Here is a 17,207-nt window from a genome sequence, read left to right as displayed (position 1 = left end):
CTCAATATCTTGGATTATCATGCTTAGAACTCCTAATGGGGACAATTTCTTTCTTTTTTTTCCCCCCCTTTTTTTTTTTTTTTTTTGGTACTGGGGTTTGAACTCAGGGCCTTGTACTTGATAGTCAGGAGCTCCACCACTTGAGTCACTCTGCCAGTAGCTGGTGGAGTTGAGTATTTTTGAGATAGGGTCTCGTGAACTATTTGCCCAGGCTGGTTGTGAACCATGATCCTCCCGATCTTTGCCACCTGAGTAGCTAGGATTACAGGCATAAACTACTGGCACCTAACTGGTGGACAGGTTTTTTTATGGGGGTGGTGTGGGGCAGCACTGGGGTTTGAACTCAGGGCCTTGTGCTTGCTAGGCACACACTCTACCACTTGAGCCACTCTGCCAGCCCTGGACAGTTGCTTAATGTGATCAGTGCAGGTGACTCAGCCACCAAAGGTTGCAGCTGTTGTCACATGCCATTGTCCTTCCTGGTGTTTGGTCCTGGAGCCAGGGCTTCCCTTAGGTCCTCTGTGATGGACCACATGAGCATGTGCCTGTGTGGTGGTGGCTGAGGTTTTTCTGCTTCTGGTGAATTCTGATGAGCAGCAGAGAAATGGAATACTTACAACAAGAAAGGACTTTTTTTGTCGTTATTAATGTGCTTGTTTCACTTACTACAGTGTTTTCAAGGTCCATCCATGCAGCATAATTCAAAATTTCATGACTAAAGGAGACCTCATTATATGTACACACCACATTTTTTTTTTAAATCCCTTTATCTGTTGATAGCTTGTTTCCACCTCTTGGCATTGGTGCATAATATTACAATGAATGTTTGATACCTGCTTCCAAATTTTCTAGGAATGGAATTGCTGGGTCATATGGTAATAATTATTTAACTGTTTCAGAAACTGCCAAACTGCCTTCCCTAGCAGCTATACTGTTTTACTTTCCTGCCAACAGTGTACAAGGATTCTAGTTGTTCCATATCCTTGTCAACACTTGTTACTTTCCTTTTTTTTTGGTGGTACTAGAGTTTGAACTCAGGGACTCACACTTGCTAGGCAGGTGTTCTACCACTTGAGCTATGTCGTAGCCCTTTTTTGTTTTAGTTATTTTTTAAAATATGGTCTAGCTTTTTGTCCAGTTTGCAGGTGTGTATACTGTTATATTTGGCTTCTTTCTTTTCTTTCCCTCCTCCCCCCCTTTCCTTCTCTCCCTTTCTCCTCCCCCACACCATTTAATGATGTGAGGTGATGTCATTATGGATATTATTTGTGCTTCCCTAATGGTTAGTGATGTCAAGCCATCTTTTCTTGAGCTTATTAAGGCCATTTATAGGTCTTTGTAGTCCTTTATCCTGTTTGAACGGGTGGCTTTTTTTTTGTTGTTGAGTTCATTATTTTGTGTGAAGGTGTAGGTGTATTTTCATACTGTTAGAGACAGTCTCACTATTGATCCTTCAGAGTTGAGAGCAACTCTGAAAAAAGCCAAGTCTCTTCTGACTTGCCCATCCTGTAGGATTGATGGACTTGAATTTACTGGTACGTTGCCGGTGCTTGTGTGCCAGGCGCTGTGCTGAGCATGATAGTCTGCTTTTATTTCTGCTCTTTCCCACACCCATTCACTGTACAGATGCCTGAGGGCACTGAGGTCCAGGGGAGGTTCTGTGAGACTGTTTTTAAATACTGGCTGTGTTTTGGTAGGATCAAGGCAGTGGTTATTCAGCAGCAATGAGTCAAGGGGCATGTTTCCAGCTGCAGAAGGAGGCAGCCCCTGTGCTGGGAGGCAGTTGAGGGGGACCAGCAGGGCAAGCCAGGCCCAGGTGAGGCTGTGAGGTGCAGCCTCATCGAAACCTGTGAGGCTCTGGGAGAGAGCAATGGCCTTTGAAATTTTTTCTTTGACTTTTTTTCTTCAAAGTAACAATGATTTTTGTGATGATATAATCATCCCTGAAAAACTACTCAGACTGTGGACAAATACTGAAAATAATATCACATGGGTCAAAAAAAGGGTTGAAGATATAGCACATGAAATCTGTGTAGTTTTATAACTCAACTACGACAAAAACAACAATTCTCACTGGGTGTGGTTGTACATATCTGTAATCCTAGCTACTCAGAGGTGAAGACAGGAGAGTCTGAGGAGGACCTCAGGTTTGAGGCCAGCTTGGGCTACATAATGAGGCCCTATCTCAAAAACCAAACCAACAAACATATAAACCTAAAAAAACTAGGTACATACCTCAAGTTGTAGATTGCTTGCCTAGCATGTGGGAGCCCCTGGGTTCAATCTTCTGTACCACGAAAACAAACAAGGGAAAAACCCAATTCTAGTCAAAAAGAACTGGCTGCTAAATGTGGGCACCTGCAGGTGGCTAGCAGTCCTTGTAGTGAGTGAGCCTTGGACAGGTACATCCATACACCTGCTGTCACCTGGCTGAACAGATCTGCCTGTGCCAAGGGAAACCTCCCTATGAACCACTGTTACGCACTGCACTTGAGCTTCATTGAACAGTACGTGTGGCCGGGCAGAGAATGATAAATGCTGTTTTAGCTAAACCAGACTGAAAAGTTGGGATTTCATTGTGAAATGGTCCTCCAAACATATTTAAACTGTACATCTTTAGTTAAATAATGCCATAAAAAGTAATTGTGTCCTGCCACCCAGGTTATGTAGCTTACAATGTCCCTCTCTGAGCTCAAATCCCCACCCTCTAGAGGAAGCCGCTGTCCTGGTATTTCTAGTTTTTTCACTTGTCGATGCATTTCTGAAAAATATATTGCTTAGTTTTGTCTGCTTTTGAACTTCATAAAGGGGCGTCTGTGGCTGCCTCTTTCACACATTGTGGACAACCATGGTATGTGAAGCTGAGCAGTGTCTCACTGTGTGATTACACCTTGATGTCCCCATGTGGCTCTTGCTTTTTCCAGTTAACTTCTGTTGTGGGTGAAGCTGCTATGAGTTTTGTTAGGTATCTCCTGTCACAAGTGTGTGGAACATCTCGAGATGTGGTGTTGCTGGGTCAGGGTGTTGTGTAAGTGTCCAGCCAGGTCAGGTAGCACCAGACTATTTCTATTCCAAGTTACACCCCGCTGAAATGCTTGTGTGCTGCCCACATTCTACCCCTCTACCCCTGTCTAAAGCCTGCATGGCCCTCCTGGTCCTGTCAGGTTTGTATTTATGAAATGGTAGTCATGGACCTCAATTAGCATTTCCTCATTTGCTAATATGATTGAGCATCTGTTCACATGATTGTGGCCTCTGTATGTTTCTTCTTCTGTGAAATACTTGTATCTTTTGCCATTTTTCTGTTTAAAAATTTTTTTTCTTCTTTCTTATATACTTATGGGCATTCTTTGTATAAACTGGATTTCTTCTGATTTGTCTTCTTTTTCCTTTTCATTTTTTAGGACAGAGTTTTTGCTGTGTAGCCCAGGAGATACTCTGGCCTCAGCCCTCCCAATTATCTGAGATTCACAGTGCATGTTGCCTCACCTGGCCTCAACCTTATATCTTTGTGCTGAAACTAACATAGACATGATTTTCACAGATTGCTGGATTTATTTTCTAGTTTCCTACCCTCCCCCACCTTCAATTCTGGGGACTGAACTCAAGGCCTCACACTTGCTCCCTCCCTTGAGCCACACTTCCAGCCTGACATATCACCTTTTGTGACATGTTCTCACTAGCTTTGTCCAAGCTCAAAACCCTTCTCCTTTGCCTTCCTAGTAGCTGGGGTTATACCATGCACTCCTGTGCCTGACTGTTTTTTTTTTTGAGGTAGGGTCTTGCTATATTATTCAAGCTGGCCTGGAACTCATGATTCCCCGCTTCAGCCTCTCAAGTATTGGGATTACAGGCCCCACCATACCTGGCTTTTTTTTTTTTTCATTTTTCTTTTATTATTCATATGTGCATACAAGGCTTGGTTCATTTCTCCCCCCCCCCGCCCCCACCCCATACCTGGCTTTTTAAAACTTTTGCATTTATATTTTTTCATTGTAATTGACCTATAATTTTTCTTTCTTTTCATGATACAGACTCATAAAATAAGTGAGAAGTACCCCCCTTCTTTAATCTAGAAGAATTTGGATAAAATTGAAGTGATTGGGAATTGTGAATTCCTTAAAAGCTGTCTCTCTAAAAGTTTTCTTTGTAGGAAGTTTTTTTGTTTGTTTTGTTTTTTGTTTTTGTGAGGCTAGGATTTGAACTCAGGGCTTCACACTTGCAAAGCAGGTGCTCTATTATTGAGCCACACTTCCAGTCCATTTTGCTCTGCTTATTTTGGAGATGGGCCTCTTAAACTATTTGCCTGGCTGTCCTCTAATTGTGATCCTTCCGATCTCAGCCTCCCAAATAAGTAGGATCACAGTCGTAAGCCAGTGGTGCCCAGCAATAGTAAGATTTTAAGGTGCCAATTAGGTTTTTAAATCTTTAATGGGATGGTTGCTATTTTCTGCTTTTGTTAATCCAGTTAATCCTGTGTTTGCTTGTACTTCTTTACCTGGTCAGTGCTACTAGAGTTCTCTTAGCCACCTCCCACCCATGTACTTTTGGTGAGAGGAGGGAGTGCATTTGGCAGGTGATTGTCAGCTCTGTGAGTGGAATCAGCCATCTGTCACAGGGATGATCAATTTTGGGTGGGAGCTTCATGCAGACCAGGCCAGCCCCAGCTATCCTTTGCCTGTTCATCTCTTGCATGCCAGCCCCTGGGAGGGGACATCGCCCTGCCTTGAATAGTCTGGAATATTGTGTGCTGGCAGCATTTGACATACGCTGTCCATCCACTGTCTCTTGGACACCTTTGGTCCTTGTTTGCCACCTTTTTTGTTACTGTTTCAGTACTGGGGATCGAACTCAGGGCCTCAAGCATGCTAGGCAAGTGCTCTCTGACTAAGCTGCAACCCCAGCCTGTTATTTACCATTTTGAAACTCAAAATTCCCAGTTTACTTACTCTGTTTTCTTTAATTTTCCCAGTCACTTGTATGTCTTAGTCTGACTCAGCCAATGGTTTTATAGAATCTTCTTTTTTTTTTCTTTGTCCTCCATTGACACAGTTTACAGTTAATGTTTGTTCCCTTCAGTAAGTTGGTTGCAGAATTGCACTCTCTTTTTTCCTATGGTCCTTGATTTCTTTCTCTACCTTCTAAGGTTATTGTTGGGCCCTTCACTGGCTCCCTGCCTGTCCTCTGCACCCATTTAGCCACTTTCCTCTCTGGGGTGAGATTTGCTGCCAGCTTGGTGCTGCAGCAGCACGTGGCTTCTCTACCTGAAGGCCACTTGCCCTTAGCTCCTCCCTCTGTTCCTGATCTGGAGCCCATTGGCCATTTCCTGCCCTGAAGCAGCCGTGGACAGGGATGGCCGCCCCAAGCTGTCCAAGAGGGTGGTGTCTGGCATCTCCAGGGAGTATGTGACCGTGCTTTGTCATGGCTTCCTCTGCTTTTTTACGTGGTGGATGCCTGTGTTCACGTTGGTGAACCTGTGGAGTCTTAGGAAGTCTTTGTCACTGGTGAATGACCCAGGTCCTTCTTGAATTTATGGGTTCTTGCTGGTGTGTTTCCCTTGTCATGTTTTCCAAGCTGAACTCTACAAGATTTCCAAGATCTGTAGTGACTGCCTGGGGAACCCCCAGCAGCCTGCAATATGTGGGACAGCTGGTAGGTCTGCCTCCTGGCATGTACTGCTGAGGTGCTAAGTCTTTGTTTTTAGACAGACACGTGAACAAGGATCTTTGACTGCTTGGCAATTGATGTTATTGCAAATGGCCAAATTATATGGGTTTTACTTTGAACTCTTTTATTTATGAAGTGAATTCTGTGAATCTACTCCTTCCTTTCCCTGGTGTTGGGGGCAGTCTGGGGTTATTCATACTTTTTTTTGTGATAAATTCTTTTTGGTGTTGTTGATTTCTCTCAATATGTGATAAATTCTTCAAGGATGAATATTGGAGGAAAGAACCCTATTAATAATTTTCCATTAAAAGTAATTTCCACCCTTATTCACCATATTGTTCACTTTTTGTCGTATTTCTGTTAACTGTGACCATGAAAGTTACAATGGAATCTCCCTGCAGCCACGTATTTGTAAGCTGTTTGAACTGAAATTTAACACTTTTTCTCAACAGTTGAAAGACCAAGTCATATCCCTAAGTCAGGAGATAGAAGAGTGCCGCGCTGAGCTCGAAAGGCTGCAGCAGAGGCGTGAGAGAGAGAACCAGGAGGGTGCTAACCTCATCTGCATGCTCAGGGCAGATGTGGACCTGTCTCAGAGTGAAGGGTCAGTGTGTCCTTTTTGTGCTGCTGCCTCTTCCCAACCCTCTGTGCTCCCTGTGGGATTCCTGTGCACATCCACACCTGTTGGATGGAGACGCTGGCCATGTCATTCTTTTCACTTCAAAAGATTTGAACATCAGCTAGGCACCTGTGGCTCATGCCTGTAATCCTAACTACTTGGGAGGCTAAGATTAGGAGGATTGAGGTTCAAGGCCAGCCTGGGCATATAGTTCACAAGACCCCCCTGGCCCCATCTCCAAAATAAGCAGAGCAAAATGGACTGGAGGTGTGGCTCAAGCAGTGCAACATCTGCTTTGCAAGGATGAAGCCCTGAGTTCAAACCCCAAATCCACCAAAAAGAAAAAAAAATTGAACATCAACAAATGTTGTAAGGAATATGATAAATACCTGCACTCCTGCTCTGCCAAATCTTCACATTTTCCCAAAAACCCCATTGTGTCCCTTTGAAGTCCTGCTGTGTGCTAGAATCCCATCCTTGCCCACCCAGAAGCAGAATCCTACTTGATGCCATGCATGTCTTTCTTACATAACTTAGAGCACACAGGGTCAGGAATCATTGTCCTCTGTGTCCTGAGCCCAGGCCTTAGTGACCCTGCCAGGGGATTCCCTAGACTGCAGAGTGGCTCTCGTGACCATGGTTCCCTCATCTTAGGAGAGCACTCCGTGATGCCCTGAGAAGGCTGCTGGGTTTGTTTGGAGAGACACTGAAGGCAGCTGTCACCCTGAAAAGCCGGATTGGTGAGCGTGTGGGGCTCTTCCTGGACCACATGGGTGCCGCAGAAGAAGGCCAAGCCCCAGCAGCAGGTGCATGCACCAGAATGGATCACATGGGGGCTGGGGAAAGTGGGTTGGGGAAGCTCTAAGAAGGACCACTTCTTTGTTCTTTGCCAGTGGCCAGTCTCGGGGAGGGGAAGAATTGGGCCTAGGTAGAACTGCCTGGACCTGTGGGTTACTGTTTTGCTTAGGAGGTGGATTGGAGAGAGAGAGAGAGAGAGAGAGAGAGAGAGAGAGAGAGAGAGAGTGTGTGTGTGTGTGTGTGTGTGTGTGTGTGTGTGTGTGTGTGTGTGTGTGTGTGAACCCTAAGGGCTATGGCTTGGTCAGGGTACTCAAGGAGTGGAGAGTGTGCTGGTCCTAGGGAGGTAACTGGGTCAGGGTGTTCACTAGTGGGGGGTTTGGTTGTCTGTATTTGCTTATCTTGTAGCTCCAGCACTTGATGAAATGTGGTCTGATGAGGCCCTGCTGGAGTTGGACAGAACTTTATCTGAAGGGGAAGAGATATCTTCAGTGGCTGAAATTAGCAGTCATGTATGTGAAAGCTTTTTAATGAGTCCCGAAAGTACACTGGAATGTGAGCAGCCCATTAGGAGAGTCTACCAGAGCCTTGGCATAGCTGTGGATGGCCTCCTAGAGATGGCCCTGGATTCTTCCAGGCAGGTGAGGCTCAATGCACGTCATCATGGAGGCCAGTGGATTAGTGAGCAGACTGGATGGCAGAGTTTAATGGACAGTGGCTTCTGGGCACTTAGCTGGGTACTGCCATTGTAGTATTTCTAATTCTAGCCAAACCCTGCAGCCTACGAAGGGGTGAGTCTTCATTTTCCGGGCACATCTGACTTCCAGGATGCCTTCGTCCCCTCATCCACCAGGCTTTTGAGGGATAGACGCTCCCACCAAAAAATCAGCACCTTCCCTTGGTGCTGATTTTGATCTCTGTTACTGACAGCATTCTCTTGTATGCTTCTTCTTCAACTGGAGTCTTTTTTGAACCACAGTTCTCTAAGAAGTGCTTGCTGTGGATGATAAATAGAATCTCAGTTTATTTGACTGAGTTAAAACTCAAACACACTTTTTACTTTTACCTCATTTCATGCACGACTACAATTCCACAGTTTTCATATTTAAAATTATATTGAGGAATGGAATTTTTTGTTAGTTCTTAGAACCTTTTAGGCTATCAGAAAGTACATTAAATAGAGTATGTGGAAATCAATAAAAGTTACTCCACTTAAAAAATAATAAGCATTTCTATGTGAAGCATTGCTATTGAGTGAATTTTCTCTCCTTGGTGTTGAGACCTGGAGTTTTTCTTGCTGCCTTCTTGCCTGCTTGCCTTTTTCTTCATCCTATTCTCCCTGTGCACCCTCCTGCCCTCTCTCAGGAGCTGACAGATTTGACTGGCATCTAACCTGTATGTAATCAGGTGCTTTTGATGGCCCTAAGTGGAACTAAATGGAAGCCACTCCTTCTGAGAGCATCTCACTTCTGTAGGATCACATTCCATGGTGGGGATGTCTGAGAAAGTGCCCTGGGCTGCCATGGGGTCACACTCTTTGTTAAAAACCCTGCCTCATGGAGGCTGTGTTTTTTGAGGGGAAGAAATGGGAAGGTACTGAGGGTGGGGGCCTTCCCATCAATGGGGACAGAGCCTGGGAGGCACAGGAGCTGTCTGGAGTTGATGCAGGGTGGGTGGCAGGAAGCTGTGAGTGGGGTCTGGATCAGAAGAACTCCTCTACAGGTTGTATAAGGGTTGTGTGCACTTGTGGGTTACATGGTTCATTGCTGTAGGTAGGGGCAGGTATTTGAGAGGGCAGAAGCTTGTGGGAAGGTGGCTTGTGGGGAACAGGGTGATAGTGGCCTCTAAACCATTTTCAAGGCAGAAGCAAAAGATCTCCTTAGAAACCAGTGGACAACTTGAGCTCCAGAAAAGGCCAGAGTTCTGTTAACTAGGGGGGAGCCGAGGGAGACCTGGGTCTGAGTGCTGCATTGTAGAGGACAGAGGGGTGTAGGTGTTTCAAGTTCAGAGGTCATGGGGCCCCTGAGTGCAGGGAGGAAGAGAGAGAGGGATGAGGGCTGAGCCAGAGGGCAGTAAAGGTTGCTGAGGAGGGACCCTTAGCCATGTGGGGACTGCCTGGTGATGTATCTGAGTGTGAGGAGAGTGCTAGGATGAACCTGGTGCTTCTCCTGCACTGGTCCCAGGGCCTGGGGCAGTATTTTTTGTCTCTCTTTATTTTTCCCTCTAGGCTTAATTATTTCCACTTTTCAGTTCTGATTCCCAAATGTGTTTTAACAGCTGGAGGAAGCACGTCAGATGCATTCTCACTTTGAGAAAGAATTTCTCCATAAGAACGAGGAGACTGCACAGCTTTTGCAGAGGCAGCAGGAGATGCTGGAGCACTTTAGGGAGGAGAGCACCGCCAAGGCTGAGCTGGAGCTAGAGCTACACACAGCTGAGGGTGAGTGTCATACTATGCAGCAGGGATGTGTGGCTCTTCTGTGGTAAGCAGGATCTTTAGCAGCAAAAATTACAGACTGCGTCCCTGTGATTTACCAGTGATGTCTCTCAATGAAAGTTCCACTTGGGAGAGGTGGTGGCTTGGGCCCTCTGGGTTGCTGCAGGGCTGTTAGAGGGCTATAGATGGTGGCCCTAGAGCAGCCACCATCTTGGCACTGAGCTTTTGTGCTCTGTGGGTCATTGGTGTGGGGGTGCCGACGGCACATGGTCCTTCCTAACAGTCACCTGGCGCTCTGCCATGGCTGTCCTAGCATAAGAGAACCCCTCTTCAGCATCTCAACACAGATGGGTGGGATCACTGGGATGCAGCCCTGCTCAGGAGGCTGACCTTGTCTGGAGGCCTCTCCTCTGCAGGAGGAGGAGGGATTGTTTGAACGAGTGCCTGCAGCAGTGATGCAGTGTGACCTCCTGGCACTCCCACTCAAGGCCCCTGGCAGGGAGCATCCTAGCCTTGCTCATTCTTCTTCTCAGGCCTCCTTGAAGGATTCAAAGTAGAGAAAGCAGATCTGCAGGAGGCACTGGGCAGGAAGGAGGAATCAGAGCAGCAGCTGGTCCTAGAGCTGGAGAGCCTGCAGCAGCAACTACATCAGGCAGACCAGGAACTGGCCACTCTGAGGCATGAAAGTTCCACCCTGTGGAGCCAGAAGGAAGCCTTGGCTGCTGAAGCAGAAGCAAGAGAAATGGGTATGGAATGTGGAGGGTAGAGTGCAGAGTGGCGGGGTAGGGGAGGAATGCTGAAGCAGATCCCAGCTTGCATGGAAGCATGATGTTTGTAGAGGTAAACATAACAAAAAGCAAACCCTTCTGCAGGGTCTGTGCTGGTAGACATTTGACTTAAAAGGGCTGGCTCTGGATGGGTGACTGGACAGGATGTAGTGTCCAGTTGCTCTGCAGTGGTCAGAGGAGGATGGTCATTATGGTTGGCAATGTTGATAAGCTCTCTGTGCCTCTGAGAAGTGAGCACCCCTACAGCAGTGGATTCAAAAGTATTGATCTTACAAAATGAACTGACCTAAAATTGTACTGAAAATAACTGTGTCTGATTCATATGTGTGTAAGCTTTCCATCACTGTGACAAAATACCTGAAAAAAACAACTTAAAAGATGAAAGGTTTATTTTGGCTTATGGTTTCAGTCCATCGTTGCTTGGCCCATTTGCTTTTAGGTCTGTGGCAAGGCAGTGTGGCAAGAGTGTGTGGCAGAGGAAAGCTGCTCACTTCGTGGTGGCCAGGGAGCAAAGAGGGAGCTCTCTCACTCAATTTTATAGCAGAGCTTCTCCCCTCAAGTCCATTGAGCTATTAATAAATCACTAAATTTCTTCCTTCCTTTTTTCCTTCCTCCCTTCCTCTTCTCCCTCCTTCTTGTCTTTCCTTTCTTAGGTCTCCATCTCCCTCCTTCTTGTCTTTCCTTTCTTAGGTCTCCATATGTAACCCAGGCTGGTCTCAAACTTGAGATCCTCTTGCCTCAGCCTCCCAGGTGCTGGGATTAAAGATATGTGCCTCCGCATCTGGCCAGATTTTTAGATATTTTAATCATAAATATTTAAAATGTAAGTGGTCAAAACAGAAGAAGCTTAAAATGCTGATTTGTCAGAAACAGTTCCATGTCTGTGTCATGCTTGCCCAGGACATGTGTGGCTTGCTCCTTGTATCTCTTATTTCCCGTGCGTCTTTTTAATTTTATTTTCAGTCTTCTTTTCTTCCATTTTAATTGTATCTCTTATGGATAATGAGTCAATGACTTTTTTTATTATTATATTTTGGTGAGACTGGGCTTTGAACTCAGGACTTCATGCTTGCAAAGCAGGTGCTCTATCATTTGAGCTGCATGTCTAGTCCAGTTTGCTCTGGTTATTTTGGAGATGGGTTTCAAGAACTATTTGCCTGGGCTGGCCTCAAACATTGATCCTCCCAATCTCAGCTTCCCAGGTAGTTAGGATTATAAATGTGAGCCACTGGCACTCAGCTTCAATGACTTTAAAAAAAAAAAAACTGTCATCAGTGAGTATCTTATTTGGTCCATTTACCAGTTTTTGTCCCTATGCTTATAGCCTTTGGATTTACTCCTGTCCCCTGCACCTTCTTTTTTTCCCTCTGTCCTATCTCTCCTTCCTGCCTTGCTGTGATGGATAGGACCTGCCTTTGCAGGTGTGAAGCTGTGTGCCACCAGCTGAGTTTCTTTCCTGTGGTGTCCAGGCCTCTTCACCTTGGGACTCCATGCTTCTTCTTGGGCCTGAATGCCTGACTGTTCCTTTGCTCCCTTCATCCTTCTGTAAGGCATAGCTGGAAATGTGTGACTCTAGGTCCATTTCTCTTCCTTGAGGTCCTGAGGTCATAAGTATCACCTATTCTGCTTTTTAGGTTTTTCAGAAAACCCATGGGGCTTCCCTGTCTCATTGTGTGTCCATGGTGGGTTCTCCACTCTGTCTGTTCAGTATCAGGTCTGTTGCTTTTTGTTAAATCTCCTTTTCCATCGTCCTGGAGCGATCGTCATGGATTAGCACTGCCCTGTACAGAACCCCATGCCTGCCTCATTTCAAGGTTGTTTCCATAGTCACCAGGCTGCTGGGCCAGCAGGCTGCACCCTCCCTGGAGACCTTGCATTTTATTATTGTAAGTGCAGTAGATGAGGTGTGATCTGGTGATGAGGCTGCAGCTGGGTGCCTGGGCTGCACTGTAGCTGTGCTACACAGGGCCTGGCTCCTCTGTGATTACACCTGTACCTCTTTGTCTCTGGCTCCCTGTTTCAGTGTGGCCTGAATCATTGGGTAGCACCATGGCAGGACTGGGCCCACCTGTCCCAGGCAGAGGGACAGGGCCATTACAGGAACATCATGGCTGAGGTTGGGCCATTACAGGAACATCTCTTGGGGCACTTCCATCTCAGCTGTCTCTCCTCCTCCACTGTGCTCTGTCATCATAGGCCCTTCCATCTCAGGCTGCCTGTCCTCCTCCACTGTGCCCTGTTACTATGAAGCTGTTGTTACTTCTTTGTGTTCTTCTTAGCTGGCTTTTGTTTGGCAGTGTTTACCCTGCATTAATTCTCACTATGGCCTCTTAAACCCTGGCATTGCAGTACTGTGCATGTTCACCCCAGCTACGCTGTGCCAGCAGTCAGCACTGTACCTGAGGCTTCCCTGAACACAGGCTCCCAGGTGTTCTCCTAAATTCCCTGGGATTGGTGAATTATGGAACTGACTTCCCAGGAACCTTGAGAAGCCCAGCATTCATGAAGGGATTGAGCTCTGTCTTGCCTCCTCTGTGTGTGGCTTTCTAGCTATTTGTTGTGTTTTATGGCTACCTTTAGGGTGGTGCTATCTGTCTTATTTGTTTCCTTTAAAATGAGCACTTGAGCGCCTTGGGCACCAAGCCCAGTAACCGGGGCAGCCAGTAGTGTCATGGATGTGTAGGGTCCACATCCATGCCTGAGTGCTGCTGGCTCTCTGCTTATTCTTCTGTCCCTGCTCCATGTATTCTGTTTCCCTTTCTGTGATGCTCTGTGTTTCCCTTTGTAGGGACTCCTGTCTCTGCAGCACATAAGGACTCAGGTTTGTAAAAACAAAGTGTGATTGTTGCATAACATGCTGTATGTTTGCATCAGATTTTGAAAATATTTACTAAAGAGGAAAAGTGCTTCAGAGCTTTTGTGGCAAGCTGTTAAACAATATTAGAATCTTCAGTATTCAGTCATTAAAAATTGGCAAAGTTATCCTATTCTAATGCTCCAGCAAGATGTAAGCATTTCTTCTAATGACTGCTGCAGTTACTTGGGCTGTCTTACAGGAACTGATGTCTTGTGACTGTGGTGCTGGTTGTTGAGCTGGTTCTCTGTGTGAGGGCCTCCTGGAAGGTCTCCAGGGAAGGGGCTGGGCCACCTCTGGCTCTGTGCCTTGTCTGACATCCTAGTGGGTCTTTGGTTTGGTGCACCTACAGGGCCACTGTGGGCTGTGGCCCTATACTGAAGGGGAGTTGTGGGTGGGCCATCCTCCCTCCAGTGTGTGGCCCTGAAGATGGTGTGTCTGTTGTCCATGAGCAGGCAGTGCTGACTTAAAGATTATAAATGACATTGTAACTGCATGTTTAAGGCTAACTTACTATAATTGCTGATTTTTTAGCATGAAAATTTATTGAGGATGTTACATTAATAGTAATGATAGCTTGTCATAAAAAGTTGGCAGTTTTGAAAACTCGTGAAATATAAGAATTTGTAAACTTAGTATTTCAGCTTTTAGATAAAAAAGCTCAAGCTTTGTCATTAGCAAGCCCCTTTTCCAGATGCTTATTGATCTATAGTTTCAACTTCGCTTGGGGGTCTCATTGCCCAGTGTCTTAGTTCGTTTGTATCGCTAACTGTTGAGGGTGAGTAATTTATAACTAACAAATTTACCTCTCACAGTTCTTGAGGCTGACAGGTCCAAGGTCAAGGTGCTGGCAGGCTCAGGATCTGGGAAGCCATTGTGTTATTCCAGGATGGCACCTTGTACCCTGTGGCATGAGGCAGAGGGGCGGAGAGAGAGCTCCCCTTCCTGAAAGCCCTTTTGTTGAAGAATTAAACCCATCCATGAGGGTGGAGCCCTCAAGACCCAGACCTTCTCAAAGGCCCCCTCCTGATAACTTTATGTTGGCAATTAAATTTCAGCCAGAGGTTTGAATAGGACAGACATACAATCCATAGTTTCTGTGTTAGAGAATGCTCATGTGGATAAAATTCCTAGAAAATTGTCTGGTATGCCATTGAGACACCAGGATACATTCTTCTTAGGCTTTAAATTTTTTTTATTTTAGCTAATTTTCATTTAAAAGATGAAATTTTTGTTTTAAGAAGGAATTTACCTTTATTTTCATGGGTACCTGACAAAGTCTGGGTGTGTTAGGATGTGGTCTAAAGATAGAGACAGGATGCCTCTGGCCTCCCTGGTGTTACAGCCCCTTGGAAGGGAAAGGCTTGGAAAGGGGTTGAGGCTGGACCTGGTGACTACTCTTTCCTGGGTGGTCACCACCAGCCCAATTTGGGCTCTGGTGAGTAGTCCATCAGGGTCTGGCACTGTTTTATGTATGGTCACCATCAGGAAGGGCATGTTTCACAAGCCCTGCTTCATGAGTCTATGCTCTGAGGTGGGCTCCTCTAGGACTGTTTTCTTGGCACCCTTAGCACTGCTGAAGGAAGTGGAATCTCTAACCAGGGAGCAATCGGAGGCCAGGAAGCAGTCGGAGAAGGATCGCGCAGTTCTGCTCTCACAGATGAGGGTCTTGGAGTCCGAGTTGGAGGACCAGCTCTCACAGCACCAGGGCTGTGCCCAGCAGGCTGAGGAGGTAGCCACCCTGAAGCAGCAGCTAGCTGCCCTGGACAAGCATTTGCGTAGCCAGCGACAATTCATGGATGTAAGAAGTTTGGATAATAAATTTTATTCGCATCATTAAAATTCATTATAGCACGAACAGCTTCTATGACATGACATTGAAGATCAGCATGTAATACTCCCCTGTACAGACAGATCGCCATGTTGCCCTCATGGGCATTTGGGTCTTGTCTACATTTGGTAAAGATAATTGTGAGGAAATATTCTGTTATCTTCTTGGCCTTTGTTCCCTCCTATGGTCTTAGGAGAACTTTCTACCAGTTGAGTTGTGGTTTTCCATCCCAGGAGGTGTTGTGTGGCTGCCCCTGCAAGAAGCTGGGACCTAGGCCATCTACTCTTGTTATAACTTCTTGCCCACCATTTAAAAAATGTTGTGACTGTTTCAGAGGCTTCTTTCATGTTTCGTCTAAAGGGCTGTTCCTCTTAACTGCATTATATAAAAATGACCATGGTGAGGGGGGTATTACTGGATGGTTGGACATGTGTGTAGTGGAATGTACATCCCCTCCCCCACCCCATTCTTTGGCTCTGAAAGTTTGTCATAGGCTAACACCTGGCCTCTTGTAGGAGCAGGCTGCTGAGCGTGAGCATGAGCGCGAAGAGTTTCAGCAGGAGATCCTGAGGTTAGAGGGGCAGCTCCGCCAGGTTGCCAGACCACGGTCCCCAGGTCTCCTTGATAGCCAGGTAGGTAGCCTGCTGTGTGCTGTGCCTGTGGTGGTAGCCAATGTCTACAGCATTTTTAAGCTTTACCTTTTACGTTTTGCCTTCCATGCATGTGGAAACCACAGTGTGTGCAGTTGGATGAGAAGGTAGGATGGACAGTATTGCCTTTGCTTTCTAGACCCTTCTCCATATCTAGTGCTTGCTGCTGTCATGCTACCTCACCCTGCATGGCTGGGTAGGACCATGTGTACTGTCCGTTTTCTTGCTTGGGTTTCTTGCTTTTGATTGCAACTGTGGCTGCCTGTGACCTCTTGACAGAGGAAACTAGTTGATTTGCTAATTCTTCTTTTTTCTAATTAAACTTATTTTGAGGAAATGGTGGATTCCCATGCAGTTGTAAGAAGTAAAACTCAGAGAGATCTGTGTTCCCTGTGGTCACATCTTGCAGCAGTAGAGTCCAGGAGCACAGGCCGATGAAGGGAATATAACCCTCCCTCTGCCCTTGCACACCACACCCCTCCTGACTCCTGGCAGCCACCAGTCTGTCATCTATTTTTGTAATTGGGTTATTTGTATAGTATTACATAAATGGAACTGTGTTTGGGGTTGAGGTTTTTTTTTTCCACTCTTCCTAGTTCTCTGAGTCTTCCAAGTTGTTGCTGTATCTATAGTTAGTCTTTTTTAATTGCCAAAGTAGTGTTCCATTCTTGTCTGTCAAAATAAGTTTCATTTTACTAATACATTTTGTGTTATGTTATTGTCTTTATGTGTCATTTTGTTAAGAGAGAATGTCCTATTCTTTCTTTAGGTTTCATTATGCACTGAAGTCCACGACACAGTGTTTGTGTTCTCTTGTCAGTTATGTTGCATGCTTTTTCATTTGAAAGATATTTTTTTAATGCTCTATTACATTTCTCACACTTTTTTTTGTCCTTAGGTTGAATTGTTACAAGAAAAACTGAGAGAAAAATCAGATGGGTTTAATGACTTGATCATAAAGAAAGAGTTAGCAGATCAGCAACTCTTAATCCAGGAAGAAGAAATTAAACGTCTTGAGGAGACCAACGCCAACACCCTAAGACAAGTGGCCCAACTCCAGGAAGAACTAGAAAAACAGAAAAAAACTGTGAAAGAACTACAGGTAAAGTGGCTGGATGTCCTAGTCAGGGTATAGTGGGCAGCTGGGGCATGCATGGTATGAAGGTGGGCATGGGGCATGCCCACTGCACCCACCATGCAGAAGCAGGTAGAGGGGGAGGCTGCCAGATGTCCTTTGTGGTTCAGACTAGCAGGCCTACTAGTCTGATTAAGGATTACTTCCTTACTGACCTTGCTGGATTTCCTGGAAGCACTTGTGTATCACTTTTTAGTTTAGGAATTGAACTTCTGACTTTTCATTTATTATTGTCACTGGCAGTTAAAAAGCTGTTTGAAAAATGAGTCCCAGCTTTGTGTGTGGGCTCGTGCCTATAATCCCAGCTACTTGGAAGGCAGAGATCGGGAGTAACATGGCTCAAGGCCAGCCTGGGCACAAAAGTTCTTGAGACCCCCATCTCAAACCAAGAAGCCAGTCATGATAGCATGTGCCTGTCATCCCAGCTGCAT

At 45.8% G+C, this 17,207-nt stretch overlaps 1 protein-coding gene and 1 non-coding gene across 10 annotated transcripts in view; one reads left to right on the top strand and one right to left on the bottom strand.

The window, feature by feature from the left end:
* Positions 1–17,207, top strand: part of Pcnt (pericentrin) — a 92,905-nt gene that overhangs the window by 31,240 nt on the left and 44,458 nt on the right. For 8 of the 9 annotated variants that reach the window (XM_074072442.1, XM_074072440.1, XM_074072439.1 and 5 more), the window contains 9 exons: positions 6,120–6,271; positions 6,941–7,092; positions 7,490–7,722; positions 9,359–9,521; positions 10,052–10,264; positions 14,732–14,961; positions 15,507–15,623; positions 15,728–15,748; positions 16,540–16,743. In XM_074072442.1, the coding sequence (XP_073928543.1) occupies positions 6,120–6,271; positions 6,941–7,092; positions 7,490–7,722; positions 9,359–9,521; positions 10,052–10,264; positions 14,732–14,961; positions 15,507–15,623; positions 15,728–15,748; positions 16,540–16,743 (1,485 nt within the window). The remainder of the gene's footprint in view (positions 1–6,119; positions 6,272–6,940; positions 7,093–7,489; positions 7,723–9,358; positions 9,522–10,051; positions 10,265–14,731; positions 14,962–15,506; positions 15,624–15,727; positions 15,749–16,539; positions 16,744–17,207) is intronic. The other variant, XM_074072438.1, reaches the window with a different exon arrangement.
* On the bottom strand, positions 323–395 carry Trnaa-agc (transfer RNA alanine (anticodon AGC)). The gene has a single exon. It is a non-coding gene; the product is annotated as a tRNA-Ala (tRNA).

The sequence above is a fragment of the Castor canadensis genome, chromosome 5 (genome assembly GCF_047511655.1).
Source record: "Castor canadensis chromosome 5, mCasCan1.hap1v2, whole genome shotgun sequence".
Classification (NCBI taxonomy): Eukaryota; Metazoa; Chordata; class Mammalia; order Rodentia; family Castoridae; genus Castor; species Castor canadensis.
This window is presented reverse-complemented; position numbering and strand designations above follow the sequence as displayed.